At 45.8% G+C, this 22,088-nt stretch overlaps 1 protein-coding gene and 1 long non-coding RNA gene across 2 annotated transcripts in view; one reads left to right on the forward strand and one right to left on the reverse strand.

The window, feature by feature from the left end:
• The window catches only part of LOC108633804, a 19,812-nt gene continuing 188 nt past the window's right edge, over nt 2,465-22,088 (forward strand). Inside the window, exon 1 of the long non-coding RNA XR_001917181.1 lies at nt 2,465-3,780. This is a non-coding gene — a long non-coding RNA (uncharacterized LOC108633804). The remainder of the gene's footprint in view (nt 3,781-22,088) is intronic.
• Nucleotides 3,542-13,478, reverse strand: LOC108633803 (serpin B4-like). Its single transcript, XM_018039672.1, has 8 exons — nt 13,440-13,478; nt 11,984-12,173; nt 11,351-11,407; nt 9,870-9,998; nt 9,452-9,569; nt 8,242-8,381; nt 7,780-7,935; nt 3,542-4,364 (listed from the first exon to the last, which is right to left on the reverse strand). The coding sequence occupies exons 2-8, from the start codon at nt 12,146-12,148 to the stop codon at nt 3,957-3,959; spliced, it is 1,173 nt and encodes a 390-aa protein (XP_017895161.1). The 5' UTR covers nt 12,149-12,173; nt 13,440-13,478; the 3' UTR covers nt 3,542-3,956.

Raw genomic sequence — 22,088 nt, forward strand, 5'->3', positions numbered from 1 at the left:
CATCCAAGGAGTAAGCGTCTTTTAATTTCATGGCTGCAGTCACCATCTGCAGTGATCTTGGAGCCCAAAAAAATAAAGTCTGACACTGTTTCCACTGTTTTCCCATCTATTTCCCATGAAGTGATGTGTTATTCCTGATACTTATTCAAACACAAGGAAATACCAAAACTCTGGAGTGTTTAATGGTTATATAGTTTTAAGATACTTTGGGTTAAACCCATGAACGAAACTTATAAAATTTCTTGCCAATGAAGTGTGTACTACTACTACTACTAAGTCGCTTCAGTCGTGTCCGACTCTGTGTGACCCCATAGATGGCAGCCCACCAGGCTCCCTCGTCCCTGGGATTCTCCAGGCAAGAACACTGGAGTGGGTTGCCATTTCCTTCTCCAATGCATGAAAGTGAAAAGTGAAAGTGAATCACTCAGTCGTGTCCGACTGTTAGTGACCCCATGGACTGCAGCCTACCAGGCTCCTCCGTCCATGGGATTTTCCAGGCAAGAGTACTGGAGTGGGTTGCCATTTCCTTCTCCAAATACATTGTGTAGTATTCAATTAATATACAAACTTTGTTATTAATCCGATCATAAATATCTTCTCTTATGAAGGTGATTCCTCATTTATTTCATCTCTGGAAATGTTTAGCGATTCAACCTGCCAATAGCAAAGCTCAAGACTACGTTAGCCACACAACCAATGAGTGTTTAGCAGTATACATCTTTATCTTAAGTGAAATGGCACAGAGAAATTATGCTCTGATCCATCTCATTCAATAAAATACTAGCTTTCATATTTAATAATTGTCTATTACTTTTTTGTTTTTTTTACTATTATTTCCTATGATCATATTGTTCTAAGTGTTTCAAAGGTCCCTTGTATTGAGATGTAACTACATTTGTTGTTGATTAGTTGCTCGGTCGTGTCTGACTCTTTGCGACCCCGTGGACTGTAGCCCACCAGGTTTCTCTGTCCATGGGATTCTCCAGGCAAGACCACTGGAGAGAGCAGCCATTGCCTTCTCCAGGGGACCTTTCCAATCCATGCCTCCTGTGTTGTCCGGCGGGTTCTCCACCACAGAGCCACCGGGGAAGCCAGCTGCGTTTATTCTTGGTGTGAAGCTGTCATGTGAGGGGGGCTGCACACATGCACTCATTCTGTCCAGTTTCTTGTTTGCACAGCATAGCGTGCACGGGTTTACTCCATGCTGCTTCAGCAGTTTTTTCCTTTTAGTCTCTAAGTACTATTCTTGGGTTTGTATTTTCGTTCACCTGTTTTGTTCAGCGGTTAGACATTTGAGGTTTTGCCAACTTTTTGGCCATTATGAATAAGGCTTCAGTGAACATTTGTGTGTTGGTCCGTTTGTCGTGGATGTGTTCATATCTCTTGGGTAAAATCAGGATGTGGAATTACTGGCCTGGTAATCATCTGGTCTGGAGAAGGCAATGGCGCCCCACTCCAGCACTCTTGCCTGGGAAATCCCATGGGCGGAGGGGCCTGGTGGGCCGCAGTCCATGGGGTCGCTAAGAGGCAGACATGACTGAGTGACTTCACTTTCACCTTTCACTTTCATGCATTGGAGAAGGAAATGGCAACCCACTCCAGTGTTTTTACCTGGAGAATCCCAGGGACGGGGGAGCCTGGTGGGCTGCCGTCTGGGGGGTTGCACAGAGTTGGGCACGACTGAAGCGACTTAGCAGCAGCAGCAATCATCTGGTCATGCTTTTAACTTTAAGAAAATACTGATATGTGCCACTTTGTATACTTGAGAAAGACTTTCTCTAGAAGTGCATTGCTCAGCCAAGGAGATATATGGTTTTCTGGAGACATCACCCAGATGGCAGCAGAGGAGACCCCAGCTTCCCCTCTCCCTTAGAGATCAACAGTGTGACAGCTGTTCTTGAACAACACATCTCCCGAAAAAGAAACGACAATACCGTGATGAGAGAGCAGCGCCGGTGCAAGCTGAGCTGGTGGTCATCTTGGAGAAAATAAGTGTGTCAGATCTGCGTGTAGGGAATGAGCGTGCCGCATGTTCCCCTCCAGCTTACTCAATGCTGTGGGCCAACAATATTTTAATAAAGATGGAAAAAATAAAAGTGCAAGACTGTCTTCCTGAGTGGTTGCAGCTTTTGTATCCCTACCAGTGGTGTGGGAGAGTTCTGGTTGATCCACGTGCTCCCCACACAGGGTCTGGCCAGCCTTTTCAGTTTCGCTTTCTCCCGGCCAGTGGGCTCAGGCTGGCATCCTGTGGAGGTGGGTCGTTTAGTCACTACGCCATGTCCAGCTCTTTGCTGAACCCAGGTCTCCTGCTTGGCAGTCAGATTCCTTCCCACTGCACCACCAGGGAAGCCTGTCCGGTGGTGTATATGCATCATATTCTTTATTAAACGTCTATTATCTTTATGCTTAAAATCACATATGGATTTTATTACTTTCTGTTCAAAAATAACTTCCTTCTTGTACGAGTGATGTATAAAGAGCTGTACATATTTAATGTATGAATGTCATGAGTTTTGAGGTGAGTATATATCTGTGAAACCATCATGCCAATCTATGTAATAAACATATCACCTCCAGATGATTCCTCTTGCCCTGAGAAAAGTTATGTTTTGGGAAATAAAATTTGTCAGTTCTTGGTGTTTATGGATTGGTGGGCTTCAGGGTCACCTGTCAGCCCTTCTACGCACTGTATGCTCTCCCAGCCTTACCCATCTTTGCCTTCAGCTCCAATTGCCATATTTCTCTCAGTAGCTCTAAAATATATATCATCTGTCTCATCTCTTTAGAGACTCAGTTCGGGTCCCGTGTCTGACCTCTGGACGCTGATATTTAAGCTCTTAACATGGGTCACAAGTCTTTCAAGTTCTGATAACAGTCTACCTTTTTAGCCTCATCTTGCTGCACTATTTTGATTTTCTGTATGTGATGATATCTTCCTGTGTGATCTTCTCTGCGTGTGGTGGGTGATATCTTCCTGTGTGATCTTCTCTGCATGCGGTGGGTACATCTTTCTATGTGATCTTCTCTGCGTGTGGTGGGTGATATCTTCCTGTGTGATCTTCTCTGCGTGTGGTGGGTGATATCTTCCTGTGTGATCTTCTCTGCATGCGGTGGGTACATCTTTCTATGTGATCTTCTCTGCGTGTGGTGGGTGATATCTTCCTGTGTGATCTTCTCTGCGTGTGGTGGGTGATATCTTCCTGTGTGATCTTCTCTGCGTGTGGTGGGTGATATCTTCCTGTGTGATCTTCTCTGCGTGGGGTGGGTGATATCTTCCTATGTGATCTTCTCTGCGTGGGGTGGGTGATATCTTCCTATGTGATCTTCTCTGCGTGTGGTGGGTGATATCTTCCTGTGTGATCTTCTCTGCGTGTGGTGGGTGCATCTTTCTATGTGATCTTCTCTGCGTGGGGTGGGTGATATCTTCCTGTGTGATCTTCTCTGCATGCGGTGGGTACATCTTTCTATGTGATCTTCTCTGCGTGTGGGGCGTCACTTGCACTTTGTTGAAAAGAGAAGAAAAGAATGAGCAACAAACGCCGGGAAGAAACCGTAGTTTTATTGACGACGCATCTCAGGAAGTTAAAACGTTTAGACACCCAAGGGCCCCATACGCCACCTGAACTCAAGTAAATGTGAAAGTCTAGGTTTGAAAAGTAAATATAGCTTTTGAAATAGGAGCTATGATATTTCAAACTTAGGAGAAGATAGAGCATGGAAATAACTTTTTAAAATACAGTGAACATTTTGTCCAAGGAGTTTTCATGGGGAATAGAATAGGTTACATGTGTTTGTAGAAAGAGAGAGACAGATAAACATAATATTTAATCCAATACATTCTCAGTGGTGACTTTAAGTTTGGAAAGGAAAATAAAAAGGGAACCTGTTACACCAGTCTTCAAACGCCGGAAACAGCTCTGTGAACGTTCCTGAGTGTGGCCGCTGGCCAAGGACATCTAAGGGGAAGAGACTCGGCCACAGAAGAGGATGCTGTTGGTCTTGATGTGCTTGATGAGGAACAGGAAAGGGTGATCACAGCGGAAACTCTCGTGAAACGGTAGTGACGTGACAACACTGTCACCCACACCGGTAGCAGCCGCGGCCTCCGTGCCCTCCTCGGTCACCTCCACGAAGCACTTGTGGAAGACCTTTGATACCACCAGATCGCGTCTCCCGGTCATGCCCGAGAAGTCGGCGGCCCCACCACGGAAGGCGTCCACCATCCCCAGGGCTTGCAGTGTGGGCACGAGGGCGTAGCTCTCTTCCACTTTAAACCGAGGCAGGTGTAAGTCCACTTGTCTCTTCCCCATATTCTGTGGGCTCGTCCACGCTATTAGCTTCTCAGCAGTGAGCTGGTCTTCAACCTGGAACAGTGGAAAAGGAACAACTGTCAGGATTCTCAGCAGTCATGGGGCCCACCTAACCTTGGATTGAAATGTCTGGAAAACAACTGCACAGTGAACATGAATACAGGAGATTCAGTTTATTAGGTTTTATCCTAGGAGGCAAAAATAAGAGTCCTCGATATATATTATATAATCACATAAGTTTTCTTGAGAGATGGGAATACCAGACCGCCTGACCTGCCTCTTGAGAAACCTCTGTGCAGGTCAGGAAGCAACAGTTCGAACTAGACATGGAACAACAGACTGGTTCCAAATAGGAAAAGGAGTACGTCAAGGCTGTATATTGTCACCCTGCTTATTTAACTTCTATGCAGAGTACATCATGAGAAACACTGGGCTGGAAGAAACACACGCTGGAATCAAGATTGCCGGGAGAAACATCAATCACCTCAGATATGCAGATGACACCACCCTTATGGCAGAAAGTGAAGAGGAGCTAAAAAGCCTCTTGATGAAAGTGAAAGAGGAGAGTGAAAAAGTTGGCTTAAAGCTCAACATTCAGAAAATGACAATCATGGCATCCGGTCCCATCCCTTCATGGGAAATAGATGGGGAAACAGTGGCAACAGTGGCAGACATTATTTTTTTAGGCTCCAAAATCACTGGAGATGGTGACGGCAGCCATGAAATTAAAAGACGCTTACTCTTTGGAAGGAAAGTTATGACCAACTCAGACAGCATATTCGGAGAAGGCAATGGCACCCCACTCTAGTACTCTTGCCTGGAGAATACCAGGGATGGGGGAGCCTGGTTGGCTACCGTCTATGGGGTTACACAGAGTTAAACACGACTGAAACGACTTAGCAGCAGTAGTAAGCATATTAAAAAGCAGAGATATTACTTTGTCAACAAAGGTCCATCTAGTCAAGTCTATGGTTTTTCCAATAGTCATGTATGGATGTGAGAGTTGGACTATAAAAAAAGCTGAGCCCTGAAGAATTGATGCTTTTGAACTGTGCTGTTGGAGAAGACTCTTGAGAGTCCCTTGGACTTCAAGGAGATCCAACCGGTCCATCCTAAAGGATGTCAGTCCTGGATGTTCATTGGAAGGACTGATGTTGAAGCTGAAACTCCAATAATTTGGCCACCTCATGCGAAGAGCTGACTCACTAGAAAAGACCCTGATGCTGGGAAAGATTGAGGGCAGGAGGAGAAGGGGACAACAGAGGATGAGATGGTTGGATGGCATCACTGACTCAATGGACATGAGCTTGGGTAAACTCCAGGAGTTGGTGATGAACAGGGAGGCCTGGCGTGCTGCGGTCCATGGGGTTGCACAGAGTCGGACACGCCTGAGCGGCTGAACTGAACTGATACACTTGTGACTTTGCCATTTTTATGTACATGTGTGCTTGAGTGCTTAGTCTCTCAGTTGTGTCTGACTCCCTGTGACCCCATGGACTGTAGCCCACCAGGCTCCTCTGTCCTCGGGATTCTCCAGGCAGGAGCACTGGAGTGGGTTGCCATTTCCTTCTCCAGGGTATCTTCCCAACACAGGGATCGAACCCGTGTCTTGTACATTGCAGGCAGATTCTTTACTGTCTGAGCTACCCGGGAAGCCCCTTTATTTATGTACACATAATGCATCCATATGTATAAATACACAGGGCTTCCCTGGTAGCTCAGCTGGTGAAGAATCCACCTGCCATGCAGAGGACCCTGGTTCAATTCCTGGGTTGGGAAAGTTCCCTTGAGAAGGGATAAGCTACCTACTCCTGTACTCTTGCTCAGAGGATCCCGTGGACAGAGGAGCCTGGCAGGCTACAGTCTGTGGGGTTGCAAGGAGTCGGACTTGGCTGAGCGGCTAAGCACAGCACAGCAAAGCGCATAGAGACACAGACGTGCACATATGCGCACACACATGCGGCAACAGGGTGGCTGAATAAAACCATCTGTAGGAGATGAACTGTCCGCTGCGCACGCTGTTTATCCATGGCATGCTTGCTTTCAGTAGACTTCTCTTGTTAATCTCTTTTGTCCAGAATTTTTCCCATAGTGCATTTACAGCTTACATCCTAATTTTATTCCTTTTTCTTGCTTGATCTATTTGTAAATTTTTTCAATAAATATTTCTCTAATCAAGTTTATGTCGCCACATAATACTGTCATTAAATTGATACTCAGTATACATCTATATTTATTTAAGTAATATCTTTTAAGCATTCACTACATGTCAGTTTCAAAACGAAGGTAAGGTAATACAAATACATACATACCATTGTGTCTTATTTAAAATTTTTCATAATTTTGAGTCACTTACGTCCAACAGCTTTTCCGTTGTTTCAACTTGTTGCTATAAGGTAAAATCCTAGGACAGATACTCCCAGTGTCACTGATAAGGGGGAATCTGGAGCAGGAGACAGCATTCTGAGGACTCGCCACACTGACTGCGGTGTGACTTTCCCTGTGAGGTCCTGATTCCCAGTGTTCCCGTGCATGCGTTCTGAGGGTGGCAATTTACGGCCTCTTCTGCACCATCATCGGCTGTTACAGCCTCTATAGATGGTCTTTTACGGGATGTCCTTCTATGACAGATGGTCTTATTGGTGTTTTTATATATTAGCTTTATGATAGCAATGCTAAGAAGAAAACTGTATAATTCCTCCTCCTCCCACCTTCGAACTCCTAGAAATGAGACTGTGAATGAGTTTTGAGTACTTAGAAACTAAATACTTGCAAATTAAAAACTGGGATTCAAGGTAAATCCATTTGCTCACAGTCTAAAAAACCTCTGTGAATTAGTGGGCTATAAGGAAACTTTGCTATCCCGGGGGCTCAGCAAGTAAAGAATCTGCCTGCAAAGGAAACACAGGAGACTCGAGTTTGATCCTTGGGTTTGGAAGTTTCCCTGGAGGAGGAGTGGCAACGGGCCCCATTATTCTTGCCTGGAGAATCCCATGGACAAGGAGCCTGGTGGGCTACAGTCTATGGGGTCACAAAGAGTTGGACACGATGGAGCTTGGGCATGAGTGTGACGGGAACTCTGTTGCTTTAATTTTCTCGTTTTGTTTGTGAGTCAACTTGCAGGTGTTTCCATGTGTCAGTTACATATGTCAATCTCTTCATCTTCAGATGAGTGGCCTGGACTACACAGGAGATTCTTACAGTTGTAAGACCCTCATGCTTGCACCCAGGTAGATTGTTTTGTCAACTGACATTCGACAGGTTCATCAGAATGTTATTCTGACCCGCGGTGTGCAGACTTTTGTGCACTTGTCATATTACACTGTGACACTTAGCATACTGACTTCACGTTTCCGTCATGTGCTTGAGCTCTGCCAATCACTGCCACCATACTGTGAGCAGCCCGCACCGCACTGCGTCACCAGGAACGTAAGCAACAGCGTGCAGCCCTGTAAAGGCCAGGCCTCACCTCCTGCAGACCGTCCGCTTCTCTGGGCAGCAGCACCAGCATGCTCAGCTCTCCGCCTTTGTACGGGATTTCCAGGATCTTGGCTTGCACGTCCTCCAGGGACACGACATTGAAGCGATTGGTTTGTTTCATCATCTGCACAGGTTTGCTTGTATCCTGCAATAAATTCATGTGCAAATAGTGCTAAATGGGCCTAAGTTATAAAGAAAGATAATCTTGTTCAGATACCAAACACATCCTCCTTCTAAGAGATGATCTGGAAATTTTGTGAATTAGAGACAAGAATTCCTTCAGGGGATCCCAACTAAATAAAGTAAAAAAAAAAAAAAAAAAAAAAGACAAAAAAATAAGCCTTGACGAATTCTATCTTCTACCTGCAGTTATATATTAATCAATACGTATTCACATTTCACAGTGCATATGTAGTTACGTTATGTTATATGGATAACTTATAGACAATACCTTGTTCAGCCAAAATTTTTCCTCCACAGTATTTTCTTTCTTAAATTCCTCTTGCCACTGCCCTTTGAAATAGACAGCATTCACCAGAACCAGAACAGAGCCATCAAGAGAGTTTTGGGGAAACAGATTCTTGATTCTTCCTGCAAAGACAAATTATCAATTATGAAAGGAACACGCCGTCTGTCTGTAAGATGCTCTGAAAGTTACAAGTGATGATTAAAGATTCATACAAATCACCCCTCGAGGGACTCCACGCCCAGCGGTTCACCAGGTGAGGCTTTGCTCACGGCCCCAGCCTGATGGAGTCGCCCTCGTGGAGACGCCCCTGCTCCTGCCTGGGAAGGTGTTCAGTCTGTGTGGGGGGGGACATCAGTCATCTCACAAGCAACCCTGACGCACTGATTTCAGTTGATGTTACTGGTCAGTTTTCTTCTTTCCTTTCCTCCCTTTCTGTTCCTTCAAGAGCTTTATCTCTGTTTACTCAATCCTTCCTTCTACTCTGGTCTTCACTTTATTCTTCGATTGCTATTTTCAAATTTGAACTTAGCAATCAGAGGAAATGGGCCTGAAAGTTCTTTAGGACAAATGATATGAACACTAAAATCTAGAACACGTGCCCAGACACCATTCCCTGGGGTGTATTTGTCTTCATTCTCAACTTTGAGTTGCCGTAGGTTAGATCTGTATTTCGGAAGGGAGGTAGGATACGGTTCATGGGATGGGGACGTTGTCCAGCCCCCTCCCTGGGAGGGGAGGACCCCCGTGACAATCCTGTTGGAGGGGGACATGGGCCAGGCACCTCCTGCTGCAGGGGGTCATTTTGGAAGATGAGTGGTTTAAAGGAGAGCAGTTTGTTTCCCAGTTAAGAAAGCAAAAGGGAACTCTTCCTATTTTCTCTTAGGGATCATAATCCAGAAGTTAGGCCTCTATTTTAAAGAAAATTTATGACTCAACCTAATGTTTGAGCAGACTTGGGATCCACAAAGACACTGTCTTCCAGACTCAGCTGTGCCTGCAGGGGGCTGGTCCTGGGAGCACCCCCGCCTGGGTCTCTCCGCACTGACGTGGACCGTCCGCCCCCTGCAGGACTCCCCACCCTCCGCGATCTCGTCTCACCCCCGCTCCTGGAAGCCCGGTCAGGGTCCAGCACTGTGTTCACAAAGCGGGGACTCAGCGGTGACTTTTAATGAGCGACTCTCTCATAACCTACCATTGGTTTCACACTCCACCCAGCAGTTAATCATCTTTCGACTTTCCTCTGCAGCGCTGACAAAATCAGCAGATTCCACACTGGCCAGGTAGTATTTCTGAACATTATCCATGTATTCCTGTGACATGAGCAGGAAGAAAGGAAGAATGAAGTTTAATTTATCAGTAACTATGAAGGTATTCCCAAATTAAATGCAATGTGTTAAATCCTGATCAAGCAGAGTTCACAAGCCCATGCCTAGCCCCCCTCACTGGTGTGCTATCAGCCTCTGGACACTCCAGCGGGTGGGGTTGTGGCTGGGGAGCCCGGCCCCTGGGGGTAATGCCCCCGTGCGGGTCCCCCGGCTCCTCTGCACCCCTCCCCCTCCATTAGGAGATGGGGCCCGAGGACCCGGGACCTGATAGACCAGGAAACTCACCTGGAGAAACGGAAAGTCCTTTTCTCCATAGAGCCTGTTGGCGACCCTCAGCTCATAGGTATCAGTGGATTTCTTTAATTCCATCAGAAGATTTTGAAAGTGATGATGAACACTTCCTGGCTTTTCAACCTTCAAACACCAAAAAGTGAGCTCACTGGATTCTCTAACAATATGAATACTGCACCCACATAAGTCTGCTTGATCAGTACCTGGATTTTGGTTTTTCTGTGGATGACTGTTGTTCTTTCCTGGCATTTGGTGACTTTTGCTGGGAACATGCTTCTAAACTTACATCCAGCCTTTCAGGTAACCCTTTCTTCCTTCTCTAATGGACTCCAGTCTTTCCTCTTTTGAACTACACGCGCTGCTCGTCCACTCTTGGGCTGCGTCTTCACTGTCGTAAATGTTTGTGTGTGTGTGTGTTGGTCACCCAGTCATTTCTGACGTTTTGTGACCCCGTGGACTGTAGCTGGCCAAGGGATTTCCTGTCCATGGGATTTCCCAGGCAAGAATACTGGAGAGGGTAGCCATTCCCTTCTCCAGCAGATCTTTCTCACCCAGGATTGAACCCAGGTCTCTCGCGTTGTGGGCAGATTCTTTACCATCTGAGCCACCAGTTAAGCCCCTTGAGTGTTTAGGGATCAGTTAAACGTGAGCTTCTTGAGGCCTAATGCATTGTATTGTGTCTCTAAGAGTCATCAACTGTAAGAGAACACGCAACCTGTATCTTGCCCTAGATTGTGACACGAAGGCCTGTTATTCTCCTCGGGGAGATCATCCTCTCAGCCCGCTGGACTGTGCCCTATGGCTGTTCACTGTGATCACACATAGTGCTCACACTTCCCGGTGTAGGAAGAGTGTGTGCCTGGGACACTGCTAGCAGCTGTACACCAGCATCTCTTAGTCTCATGAAAACAAGCGTTCAGAGAACTGAGCGACCTCTCCGAGGAGACAGGGCCAGGTTTCCGCAGAGCTGGTCTCAGTCCCTGGCTGGGGAACGAGGACCGTGCAGATGGCATGGCCAGCACACGAAAGGAGCCCTTCAGCACGAAGCCCCGAAGACCCTCTGCTCTGAGACACACGCCTCTCTTCAGAAAACAGCATCTGAGATCAGCGTGTGACATGGGACCAGAGACGACTCTGCTCACCTGCCTTGCCTAGCGCCCTGTGCGTGTGGGCTCTGCCGTGTCTGACTCTTGCGACCCCATGGACGGTGCCCACCAGGCTCCTCTGTCCATGGGGTTTCCCAGGCAAGTACACTGGAGAGGATTGCCATTTCCTTCTCCAGGGGACCTTCCCGACCCAAACTTGTGCCTCCTTCACTGGCAGGTGGGTTCTTTGCCCACTGAGCCAACAGGAGAGCATTTTTGCCTAGGATGTCCTCTAAAAATGGACCTTTCCAGTTTATCTGAAATTCCCAGTTTAACCAACAGCCCTCTTGGGTCTGTGACCTCCCTCTGGTCCAGAGCTGTGCGACTCACGGGGTCTTTCGCGGCTCCTTCTTTCGTGTTGGCTGCGATCTCACTGAAGTGAAGGACCTGGAGGAGACAGGGAGTGGGACAAGGAGGCTTCAGAAACCCACATACATCAGGGTGGATAAAGAAAGAAATAAGGAAGGAAGGAGAGGATGAATCCAAACAAGCAAAACAAATTGCTAAACAACATCAACAACAAAACCAAAAAAACAAGGAAAAACCCAAAGAGAATCAAAGAAATGTTCAGTACAAGCATTTGCTCCTTAGGAAACACAAGCTGTGTGTGCAAAGCACAAAACTAGTTTATAACAAGTCACTTCAAAGAATCCTGGTTTACTTTGTAACCCTTGTTGAGGAAATGTGTTTAAAAAACACTAAAAACATGGATTTTAGTCAGGGCCTCACTTCTACTGAACTCTTCCATTAAAGCCACCTCTGGTTGCTGGGCAATTGTAGGGGGTCATCCCAGCCCCCAGGGGAAATCCAGGCACAGGGAGCAGGTGGGGAGCCCTGCGGGAGAGTGCGTCGTGGGGCTGCTCGAGCTTCCCGTGGGACCGGGGACAGGCAGACCTGTGGTCACCTGCACGCCAGCCAGCAGACAGCCGTGCAGACCTGTGACGGAAAGGCAGCTGCACCTACCTTCTGCATTTCTGACGCGGTGTTTTCTCGGGCCCCTAAGTAAGTCATGGCTAAGGCTGACGAGATACTGAAAGGGGAATAGAAGATGTTTTCCTTCTCTGATTGTCTGATCTGGTGGAACAGATCGATTGCAAGGTGGATGATTGCTTCACCGAGGGAACTCATGGTGGCCGGATGTGGTCTGGAAGTCCTGGAAGAGCATCAGATGCATTTCATCATCACTCTAGTGAAGGGAAGTTTGTTAGTCTATAATAAAATTTTCCTAAAAGAAATGTCTTGTCTGTGAGCTGTGGGATTCTGCCAGCCGTGTGTGGGTGCTCTCAGTCATTCGGTCGTGTCCCACTCTGCAACCCCACGGACGGTAGCCTGGGAGGCTCCTCCGTGCATGGGATTCTCCAGGCGAGAATACTGGAGTGGGTTGCCAGTTCCTTCCCAGGGGACCTTCCCGACCCAGGGGTCAAGTTCACGTCCCTTGCATTGGCAGGTGCCTTCTTTACCACTGTGCCATCTGGAACTATAGCTTCTTTCCTTTTAAAGTTGTTTTCAATGTATATACTTCATACTTAGAAGACTATAAAAAAACTTTTGTAAAAACTAATAGAATATCTTTATCTTTTCTTCCTTACCTGTTGTACTAAGACTGGGTAGAGAAGACCTATAACAGATACCAAAGCAAAGACTGATGCGATAACATCCAGCCAACAGCCACGAGGCACCTCTCTGCCATTCTTTCCATTTAGGAAAACTACCTGGGTCTTTGCTGCAGTGAGCAGGCTTTCTGTTGAGTTTTGGAGAGCGGGGGCTGCTGTCTGCGGCGTCTCCTGTTGTGGAGCACGGGCTCTGGAGTTCAGGCTCCTTATCTGTGGTGCTCGAGCTTAGTTGCCCTGCAGCATGTGGGATATTCCCGGAGCGGGGATGGAACCCGGGTCCCCCGCGCTGGCAGGTGGCTTCTCATCCACTGGACCACCACCACCAGGGGAGCCCTGCGTTCTTCTTGAAGGAGTGGTGGGTGCTGCGCCTCCTACCCCTCGTCACATTTCCTCCTAAGGAAGTGTTTGTGTTTTGGAAATAATTCCCTAAAGATTAAAGCAGATGAAAAGTTGTCTTACTTCTGCCCTGGCTAAATTCCCTGGTGGCTCCGACAGTGAAGTGTCTGACCACAATGCGGGAGACCCGGGTTCGATCCCTGGGTTGGGAAGATCCCCTGGAGAAGGAAATGGCACCCTACTCCAGTACTCTTGCCTAGAAAATTCCACGGATGGAGGAGGCCTGGTGGGCTACAGTCCATGGGGTCACAAAGAGTCGGACACGACTGAGTGACTTCACAAATCATAAAAATACAGCCAGACAAATGAAACAGGTAAACGATGTACAGTTGTATAGATAAGTAACATTTCATTGTCGTTATTTCCAGAAAGGATTCATGTGGCTCAGCAGAGCTTCTGGAAGCACTCACCTGCGTTCCTGGAGTGAGCAGAGGCGGGCGGGCGTCTGTAAGCCTGTGCTGCGAGCGCTCAGCTCCTCAATATATGCCTCTCTCGATTCCTCCCCTTCTTCACAGAGCTGGTATTTCACTAAATCAACTTTCGGTTTCCTCACCAGGCTATCCATCACTTTCATGAGCATGACGTCTCACGAGTGAAGACAAGTTACTGCTCTTTCCCGGATGTCCCTTTCTTCTGTGGAGAAATTGCGACCTGCAGTCATTGGCTCATGTGAAAGGCACGCACGTGTCTTTCTAGACCAGCGAGAATAAAGTTAAATTCCAACTTCTTCATGTGCCTAAGCTACTATTCGCCAATGAGAGCCCTTAAACAGTCTTTCTTCTCTTACACGTTGAATTGTCTTCAAGGCCACTTCTAGTACAATTTTAGTAATTAATGAAAAAGTACAGTTAGAAAATTACATTTTCTGATCTATATTCTGAAAGAGTTTCTCCAACCTGACCACTATTTCCTAACATTATTCTGTATCACCAGGAAAATGTTTCAGACTCTCAGCTTGAGAGGCACTGGCGGAGCGTCTTAGCAGCAGTAGGTGCAGAACCGGTGCGTGCCTGCTAAGTCGCTTTGGTCGTGTCTGACTGTTTGTGATGCCAGGGACTGTAGCCACCAGGCTCCTCTGTCCGTGGATTCTCCAGGCAAGAATACTGGAGTGGGCTGCCATGTCGTCCTCCGGGGTCTTCCCGACCCAGGATCGAACCCAACCCTCTTACTTCCACCTGCCTGGCAGGCGGGTTCTTCGCCCCCAGTGACCCCGGGAAACCTGGAGAGCAGGTGTCTCCCGCCACCCCAAAGGCAGGGCCGCGGCCTCGGTGCCGTGATCTCCACTCCCGCCCACAGCCGCCTGCAGCCTGTCCTGAGGGTCCCCACGTTCGAAGGTCAGAGGGAAGCTTGTCTCCCTGCAGTCACCTGCTCTCACTGAGGAGAAAAATGGATAAATAAGGGCCATCTAGGGCCAGTTTTCTGATTTTTACACAAAGATGTATCAGAAAAATAAATTGTTTGAGCTCCAGAATCATGACATTTCTCAATCAGCTTGCACTGTAGAAAACCAGCTTTCAATTCATGGTCAGGACAATAAAAACCAAATGCCGGTTCAGAAAAAAAAAGATAAAAATTGTTCTTTGAACACTATGGTTCGATCTTGTCCCTGGAGCTGCATTCTCCTCAAGGGTGTTGCATTCTCAAAACAGAAGAATATTAAACACTGCGGACTCTTGCTGCTGGTGCGGTTCAGCTGCTCACTCATGCCCGACTCTTTGTGACACTATGGACTGTAGCACATCAGGCTTCTTTGTCCTTCACTCCTGGAAGGTAGAGTCAAGTGGGCTTAGGAAGCATCACTACGAACAAAGCTAGTGGAGGTGATGGAATTCCAGTGGAGCTATTTCAAATCCTGGAAGATGATGCTGTGAAAGTGCTGCACTCAATATGCCAGCAAATTTGGAAAACTCAGCAGTGGCCACAGGACTGGAAAAGGTCAGTTTTCATTCCAATCCCAAAGAAAGGCAACGCCAAAGAATGCTCAAACTACCACACAATTGCACTCATCTCACATGCTAGTAAAGTAATGCTCAAAATTCTCCAAGCCAGGCTTCAGCAATACGTGAACGTGAACTTCCAGATGTTCAAGCTGGTTTTAGAAAAGGCAGAGGAACCAGAGATCAAATTGCCAACATCTGCTGGATCATGGAAAAAGCAAGAGAATTCCAGAAAAACATGTATTTCTGCTTTATTGACGATGCCAAAGCCTTTGACTGTGTGGATCACAATAAACTATGGAAAATTCTGAAAGAGATGGGAATAACCAGACCACCTGACCTGCCTCTTGAGAAACTGATATGCAGGTCAGGAAGCAACAGTTAGAACTGGACATGGAACAACAGACTGGTTCCAAATAGGAAAACGAGTACGTCAAGGCTGTATATTGTCACCCTGCTTATTTAACTTATATGCAGAGTACATCATGAGAAATGCTGGACTGGAAGAAACACAAGCTGGAGTCAGGATTACCGGGAGAAATATCAATAAGCTCAGGTATGCAGATGACACCACCCTTATGGCAGAAAGTGCAGAGGAACTGAAAAGCCTGTTGATGAAAGTGAAAGGAGAGTGAAAAGTTGGCTTAAAGCTCAACATTCAGAAAACGAAGATCATGGCATCTGGTCCCATCACTTCATGGCAAATAGATGGGGAAACAGTGGAAACAGTGTCAGACTTTTATTTTGGGGGGCTCCAAAATCACTGCAGATGGTGACTGCAGCCATGAAATTAAAAGATACTTACTCCTTGGAAGAAAAGTTATGATAGCATATTGAAAAGCAGAAACATTACTTTGCCAACAAAGGTCCGTCTAGTCAAGGCTACGGTTTTTCCAGTGGTCATGTATGGATGTGAGAGTTGGACTGTGAAGAAAGCTGATGCCTTTGAACTGTGGTGTCGGGGAAGACTCTTGAGAGTCCCTTGGACTGCAAGGAGATCCAACCATTCCATTCTAAAGGAGATCAGTCCTGGGTGTTCATTGGAAGGACTGATGCTGAAGCTGAAATTTCAGTACTTTGGCCACTTCATGCGAAGAGTTGACTCATTGGAAAAGACTCTAATGCTGGAAGGGATTGGGAGCAGGAGGAGAAAGAGCCAACAGAGGATGAGATGGCTGGATGGCATCACCTTTTCGATGGACGTGAGTTTGAGTGAACTCCGGGAGATGGTGATGGACAGGGAGGCCTGGCGCCGCTGTGATTCATGGGGTCGCAAAGAGTTGAATGTGAATGAGCAACTGAACTGAATGAGTGGGAGAATTATTCCAAGGGGTGGAGATTTCCGGGATTTGGGCCGCCGCCCCACTCCTTGGTTTTTTGACAGTGCCTTGGAACTCGTGATGGCAGCCTAAGACTAGACCGTGTGATCATTCAACTCATGCATAGTTGAAGATGACAAGGCTCTAGTCTTAGGTCTGCCATGCAGCAGTTCCAAGGCACTGTCAAAAAACCAAGGAGTGGGCGGCGGCCCAAATCCCGGAAATCTCCACCCCTTGGAATAATTCTCCCACTCATTCAGTTCAGTTGCTCATTCACATTCAACTCTTTGCCGACCCCATGAATCACAGCGCGCCAGGCCTCCCTGTCCATCACCATCTCCCGGAGTTCACTCAAACTCACGTCCATCGAAAAGGTGATGCCATCCAGCCATCTCATCCTCTGTTGGCTCTTTCTCCTCCTGCTCCCAATCCCTTCCAGCATTAGAGTCTTTTCCAATGAGTCAACTCTTCGCATGAAGTGGCCAAAGTACTGGAAATTTCAGCTTCAGCATCAGTCCTTCCAATGAACACCCAGGACTGATCTCCTTTAGAATGGAATGGTTGGATCTCCTTGCAGTCCAAGGGACTCTCAAGAGTCTTCCCCGACACCACAGTTCAAAAGGCATCAGCTTTCTTCACAGTCCAACTCTCACATCCATACATGACCACTGGAAAAACCGTAGCCTTGACTAGACGGACCTTTGTTGGCAAAGTAATGTTTCTGCTTTTCAATATGCTCTAAGGTCATAACTTTTCTTCCAAGGAGTAAGTATCTTTTAATTTCATGGCTGCAGTCACCATCTGCAGTGATTTTGGAGCCCCCCAAAATAAAGTCTGACACTGTTTCCACTGTTTCCCCATCTATTTGCCATGAAGTGATGGGACCAGATGCCATGATCTTCGTTTTCTGAATGTTGAGCTTTAAGCCAACTTTTTCACTCTCCCTTTCACTTTCATCAACGAGGCTTTTCAGTTCCTCTGCACTTTCTGCCATAAGGGTGGTGTCATCTGCATATCCTGAGCTTATTGATATTTCTCCGGCAATCCTGACTCCAGCTTGTGTTTCTTCCAGTCCAGCAGTTTCTCATGATGTACTCTGCATATAAGTTAAATAAGCAGGGTGACAATATACAGCCTTGACGTACTCGTTTTCCTATTTGGAACCAGTCTGTTGTTCCATGTCCAGTTCTAACTGTTGCTTCCTGACCTGCATATCAGTTTCTCAAGAGGCAGGTCAGGTGGTCTGGTATTTCCCATCTCTTTCAGAATTTTCCATAGTTTATTGTGATCCACACAGTCAAAGGCTTTGGCATCGTCAATAAAGCAGAAATACATGTTTTTCTGGAATTCTCTTGCTTTTTCCATGATCCAGCGATGTTGGCAATTTGATCTCTGGTTCCTCTGCCTTTTCTAAAACCAGCTTGAACATCTGGAAGTTCACGGTTCATATTGCTGAAGCCTGGCTTGGAGAATTTTGAGCATTACTTTACTAGTGTGTGAGATGAGTGCAATTGTGTGGTAGTTTGAGCATTCTTTGGCATTGTCTTTCTTTGGGGTTGGAATGAAAACTGACCTTTTCCAGTCCTGTGGCCACTGCTGAGTTTTCCAAATTTGCTGGCATATTGAGTGCAGCACTTTCACAGCATCATCTTTCAGGATTTGAAATAGCTCAACTGGAATTCCATCACCTCCACTAGCTTTGTTCGTAGTGATGCTTTCTAAGGCCCACTTGACTTCACATTCCAGGATGTCTGGCTCTAGGTGAGTGATCACACCATCATGATTATCTGGGTCATGAAGATCTTTTTTGTACAGTTCTTCTGTGTATTCTTGCCACCTCTTCTTAATATCTTCTGCTTCTGTTAGGTCCATACCATTTCTGTCCTTTATCGAGCCGAAATGTTCCAGCATTAGCTCTAGTCTTCCCATTCTGTTGTTTTCCTCTATTTCTTTGCATGATCGCTGGAAGGCTTTCTTATCTCTCCTTGCTATTTTGGAACTCTGCATTCAGATGCTTATATCTTTCCTTTTCTCCTTTGCTTTTTGCTTCTCTTCTTTTCACAGCTATTTGTAAGGCCTCCCCAGACAGCCATGTTGCTTTTTTGCATTTCTTTTCCATGGGGATGGTCTTGATCCCTGTCTCCTGTACAATGTCATGAACTTCATTCCATAGTTCATCAGGCACTCTATCAGATCTAGTCCCTTAAATCTATTTCTCACTTCCACTGTATAATCATAAGGGATTTGATTTAGGTCATACCGGCTGATTTCCCATCAGGTGATGTCCATGTGTAGAGTCTTCAAGAGGTCTATGGCCAGTGCATGAATCATCTGTTTTTTAGGCTTCTCTCAGATGAGTTCCTTCCATTTCTGAAATGCCTTCAATCTTTGATCTCAAGGCAAAACATTCAATATCACAGTAAAAGTCTATGCCTCAACCAGTAATGCTGAAGAAGCCTATGAAGACCTATAAGACCTTCTAGAAATAACACCCAAAAAAGATGTCCTTTCATTATAGGGACTGGAATGCAAAAGTAGGAAGTCAAGAAACACCTGGATAACAGGCAAATTGGCCTTGGAGTACAGAATGAAGCAGGGCAAAGGCTAATAGAGTGCCAAGAGAATGCACTGGTCATAGCAAACACCCTCTTCCAACAACACAAGAGAAGACTCTACACATGGACATCACCAGATGTCAATACAAATCAGATTGATTATATTCTTGCAGCCAAAGATGGAGAAGCTCTATATAGTCAAAAAAAAGACCAGGAGCTGACTGTGGCTCAGATCATGAACTCCTTATTGCCAAATTCAGACTTAAATTGAAGAAAGTAGGGAAAACACTAGACCATTCAGGTATGACCTAAATCAAATCCCTTATGATTATACAGTGGAAGTGAGAAATAGATTTAAGGGACTAGATCTGATAGATAGAGTGCCTGATGAACTATGGATGGAGGTTCATGACATTGTACAGGAGACAGGGATCAAGACCATCCCCATGGAAAAGAAATGCAAAAAAGCAAAATGGCTGTCTGGGGAGGCCTTACAAATAGCTGTGAAAAGAAGAGAAGCAAAAGCAAAGGAGAAAAGGAAAGATATACCATTTGAATGCAGAGTTCCAAGAATGGAGAGATAAGAAAGCCTTCCTCAGTGATCAATGCAAAAGAACAGAGGAAAACAATAGAATGGGAAAGACTACCAAGGGAACATTTCATGCAAAGATGGGCTCAATAAAGGACAGAAATGGTATGGACCTAACAGAAGCAGAAGATATTAAGAAGAGGTGGCAAGAATACACAGAAGAACTGTACAAAAAAGATCTTCACGACCCAGATAATCATGATGGTGTGATCACTCACCTAGAGCCAGACATCCTGGAATGTGAAGTCAAGTGGGCCTTAGAAAGCATCACTACGAACAAAGCTAGTGGAGGTGATGGAATTCCAGTTGAGCTATTTCAAATCCTGAAAGATGATGCTGTGAAAGTGCTGCACTCAATATGCCAGCAAATTGGAAAACTCAGCAGTGGCCACAGGACTGGAAAAGGTCAGTTTTCATTCCAATCCAAAGAAAGGCAATGCCAAAGAATGCTCAAACTACCACACAATTGCACTCATCTCACACACTAGTAAAGTAATGCTCAAAATTCTCCAAGCCAGGCTTCAGCAATACGTGAACCATGAACTTCCAGATGTTCAAGCTGGTTTTAGAAAAGGCAGAGGAACCAGAGATCAAATTGCCAACATCCGCTGGATCATGAAAAAGCAAGAGAGTTCCAGAAAAACATCTATTTCTGCTTTATTGACTATGCCAAAGCCTTTGACTGTGTGGATCACAATAAACTGTGGAAAATTCTGAAAGAGATGGGAATACCAGACCACCTGACTTGCCTCTTGAGAAACCTATATGCAGGTCAGGAAGCAACAGTTAGAACTGGACATGGAACAACAGACTGGTTCCAAATAAGAAAAGGAACACATCAAGGGTGTATATGTCACCCTGCTTATTTAACTTATATGCAGAGTACATCATGAAAAACGCTGGGCTGGATGAAGCACAAGCTGGAATCAAGATTGCTGGGAAAAATATCAATAACCTCAGATATGCAGATGACACCACCCTTATGGCAGAAAGTGAAGAGGAATTAAAAAGCCTCTTGATGAAAGTGAAAGAGAGAGTGAAAAAGTTGGCTAAAAGTTCAACATTCAGAAAACAAAGATCATGGCATCCAGTCCCATCACTTCATGGCAAATAGATGGAAACAGTGGAAACAGTGTCCGACTTTATTTTTGGGCTCCAAAATCACTGCAGATGGTGACTGCTGCCATGAAATTAAAAGACGCTTACTCCTTGGAAGAAAAGTTATGATCAACCTAGACAGCATATTAAAAAGCAGAGACATTACTTTGCAACAAAAGGTTCATCTAGTCAAAGCTATGGTTTTTCCAGTGGTCATGTATGAATGTAAGAGTTGGGCTATAAAGAAAGCTGAGTGTCGAAGAATTGATGCTTTTGAACTGTGGTGTTGGAGAAGACTCTTGAGAGTTCCTTGGACTGCAAGGAGATCCATCCAGTCCATCCTAAAGGAGATCAGTCCTGGGTGTTCATTGGAAGGACTGATGTTGAAGCTGAAACTCCAATACTTTGGGTACCTGATGCAAAGAGCTGACTCATTTGAAAAGACTCCTGATGCTGGGAAAGATTAAAGGCAGGAGGAGAAGGGGACGACAGAGGATGAGATGGTTGGATGGCATCACTGACTCAATGGATATGAGTTTGAGTAAACTCTGGGAGTTGGTGATGGACAGGGAGGCCTGGCATGCTGCAGTCCATGGGGTCACATTGAGTCAGACACGACTGAGCGACTGAACTGAACTGAAGCAGAAAGTACCAGATATTCAAAAGGAATAGAAAGTTGGAAAAATAGGTAAAGACATACAGTGAAATCTATTACATAAAGATTCAGACTTTATCTGGAAGGTGAGGTGAATGTCAATGGTTGAATGACCTGGTTTAATCTGGGTCAGAGACGGAAGTCTGGAGGCAGTACTTGGGAGCTGAAAGTCCAGACATCGGGTGCTGTCCAGTATGTGGTCCCATGGCATTCAAGGCCATCTTCTTAAAATTTAGATTTAAATATACCTTATCAGCCGCCCACTCAAAACCCTGGTTTCCCCTTACCAAAGCCCACTGACCTGCAGGGCCTGACCTTTGACCACCTTTCCATACTTATCTGATGGCACTCTCTCCAGTCACTGCACTCAGCTTCCAGAATGTTCTGAATCCTATCCTGCCTCATACTAATCACTCTTGCTGTCCCTTCTTTAACTGACTGGCTCCTATTCTTGCTTCAGGTCTGAGAGGCCTTCCTTGCAGGGAAACCCTCTTCCCAATTGTCTTTTTTATCACTTACTAACACCTCTAGGTAATAAGTAAGCTAGGGATAATTTTTTTTTAAATTATATTACTGAACAGTCCACTGAATCAATAAATGAATAAACCAGGAAAGAGATGATTAAGGTTAAGAAGGATAACAGCAATATATGAAGAAAGAGATTTGAAAAGCACCATAGAGGAAGAGTTATGTGGAACAATCTCACGAGAAAGAGTGAGGGAAAGCATCTAGGATGATGCCATGTTTGAGCATTATTAATCCAATTAGATTAATATTAAGTAATCTAATTAATCTAGTTAGAGAATGTGAGCGAAGCATGTTTTGGAAGGGCAGGATAATGAGTGCAGGTTGAGGAATGTTAAGGATGAGATGGCTGTGAGACGCAGCAGGGGAGGGTCCAGTGAC

This window comes from Capra hircus, chromosome 24 (genome assembly GCF_001704415.2).
Source record: "Capra hircus breed San Clemente chromosome 24, ASM170441v1, whole genome shotgun sequence".
In the NCBI taxonomy this organism is placed as follows: Eukaryota; Metazoa; Chordata; class Mammalia; order Artiodactyla; family Bovidae; genus Capra; species Capra hircus.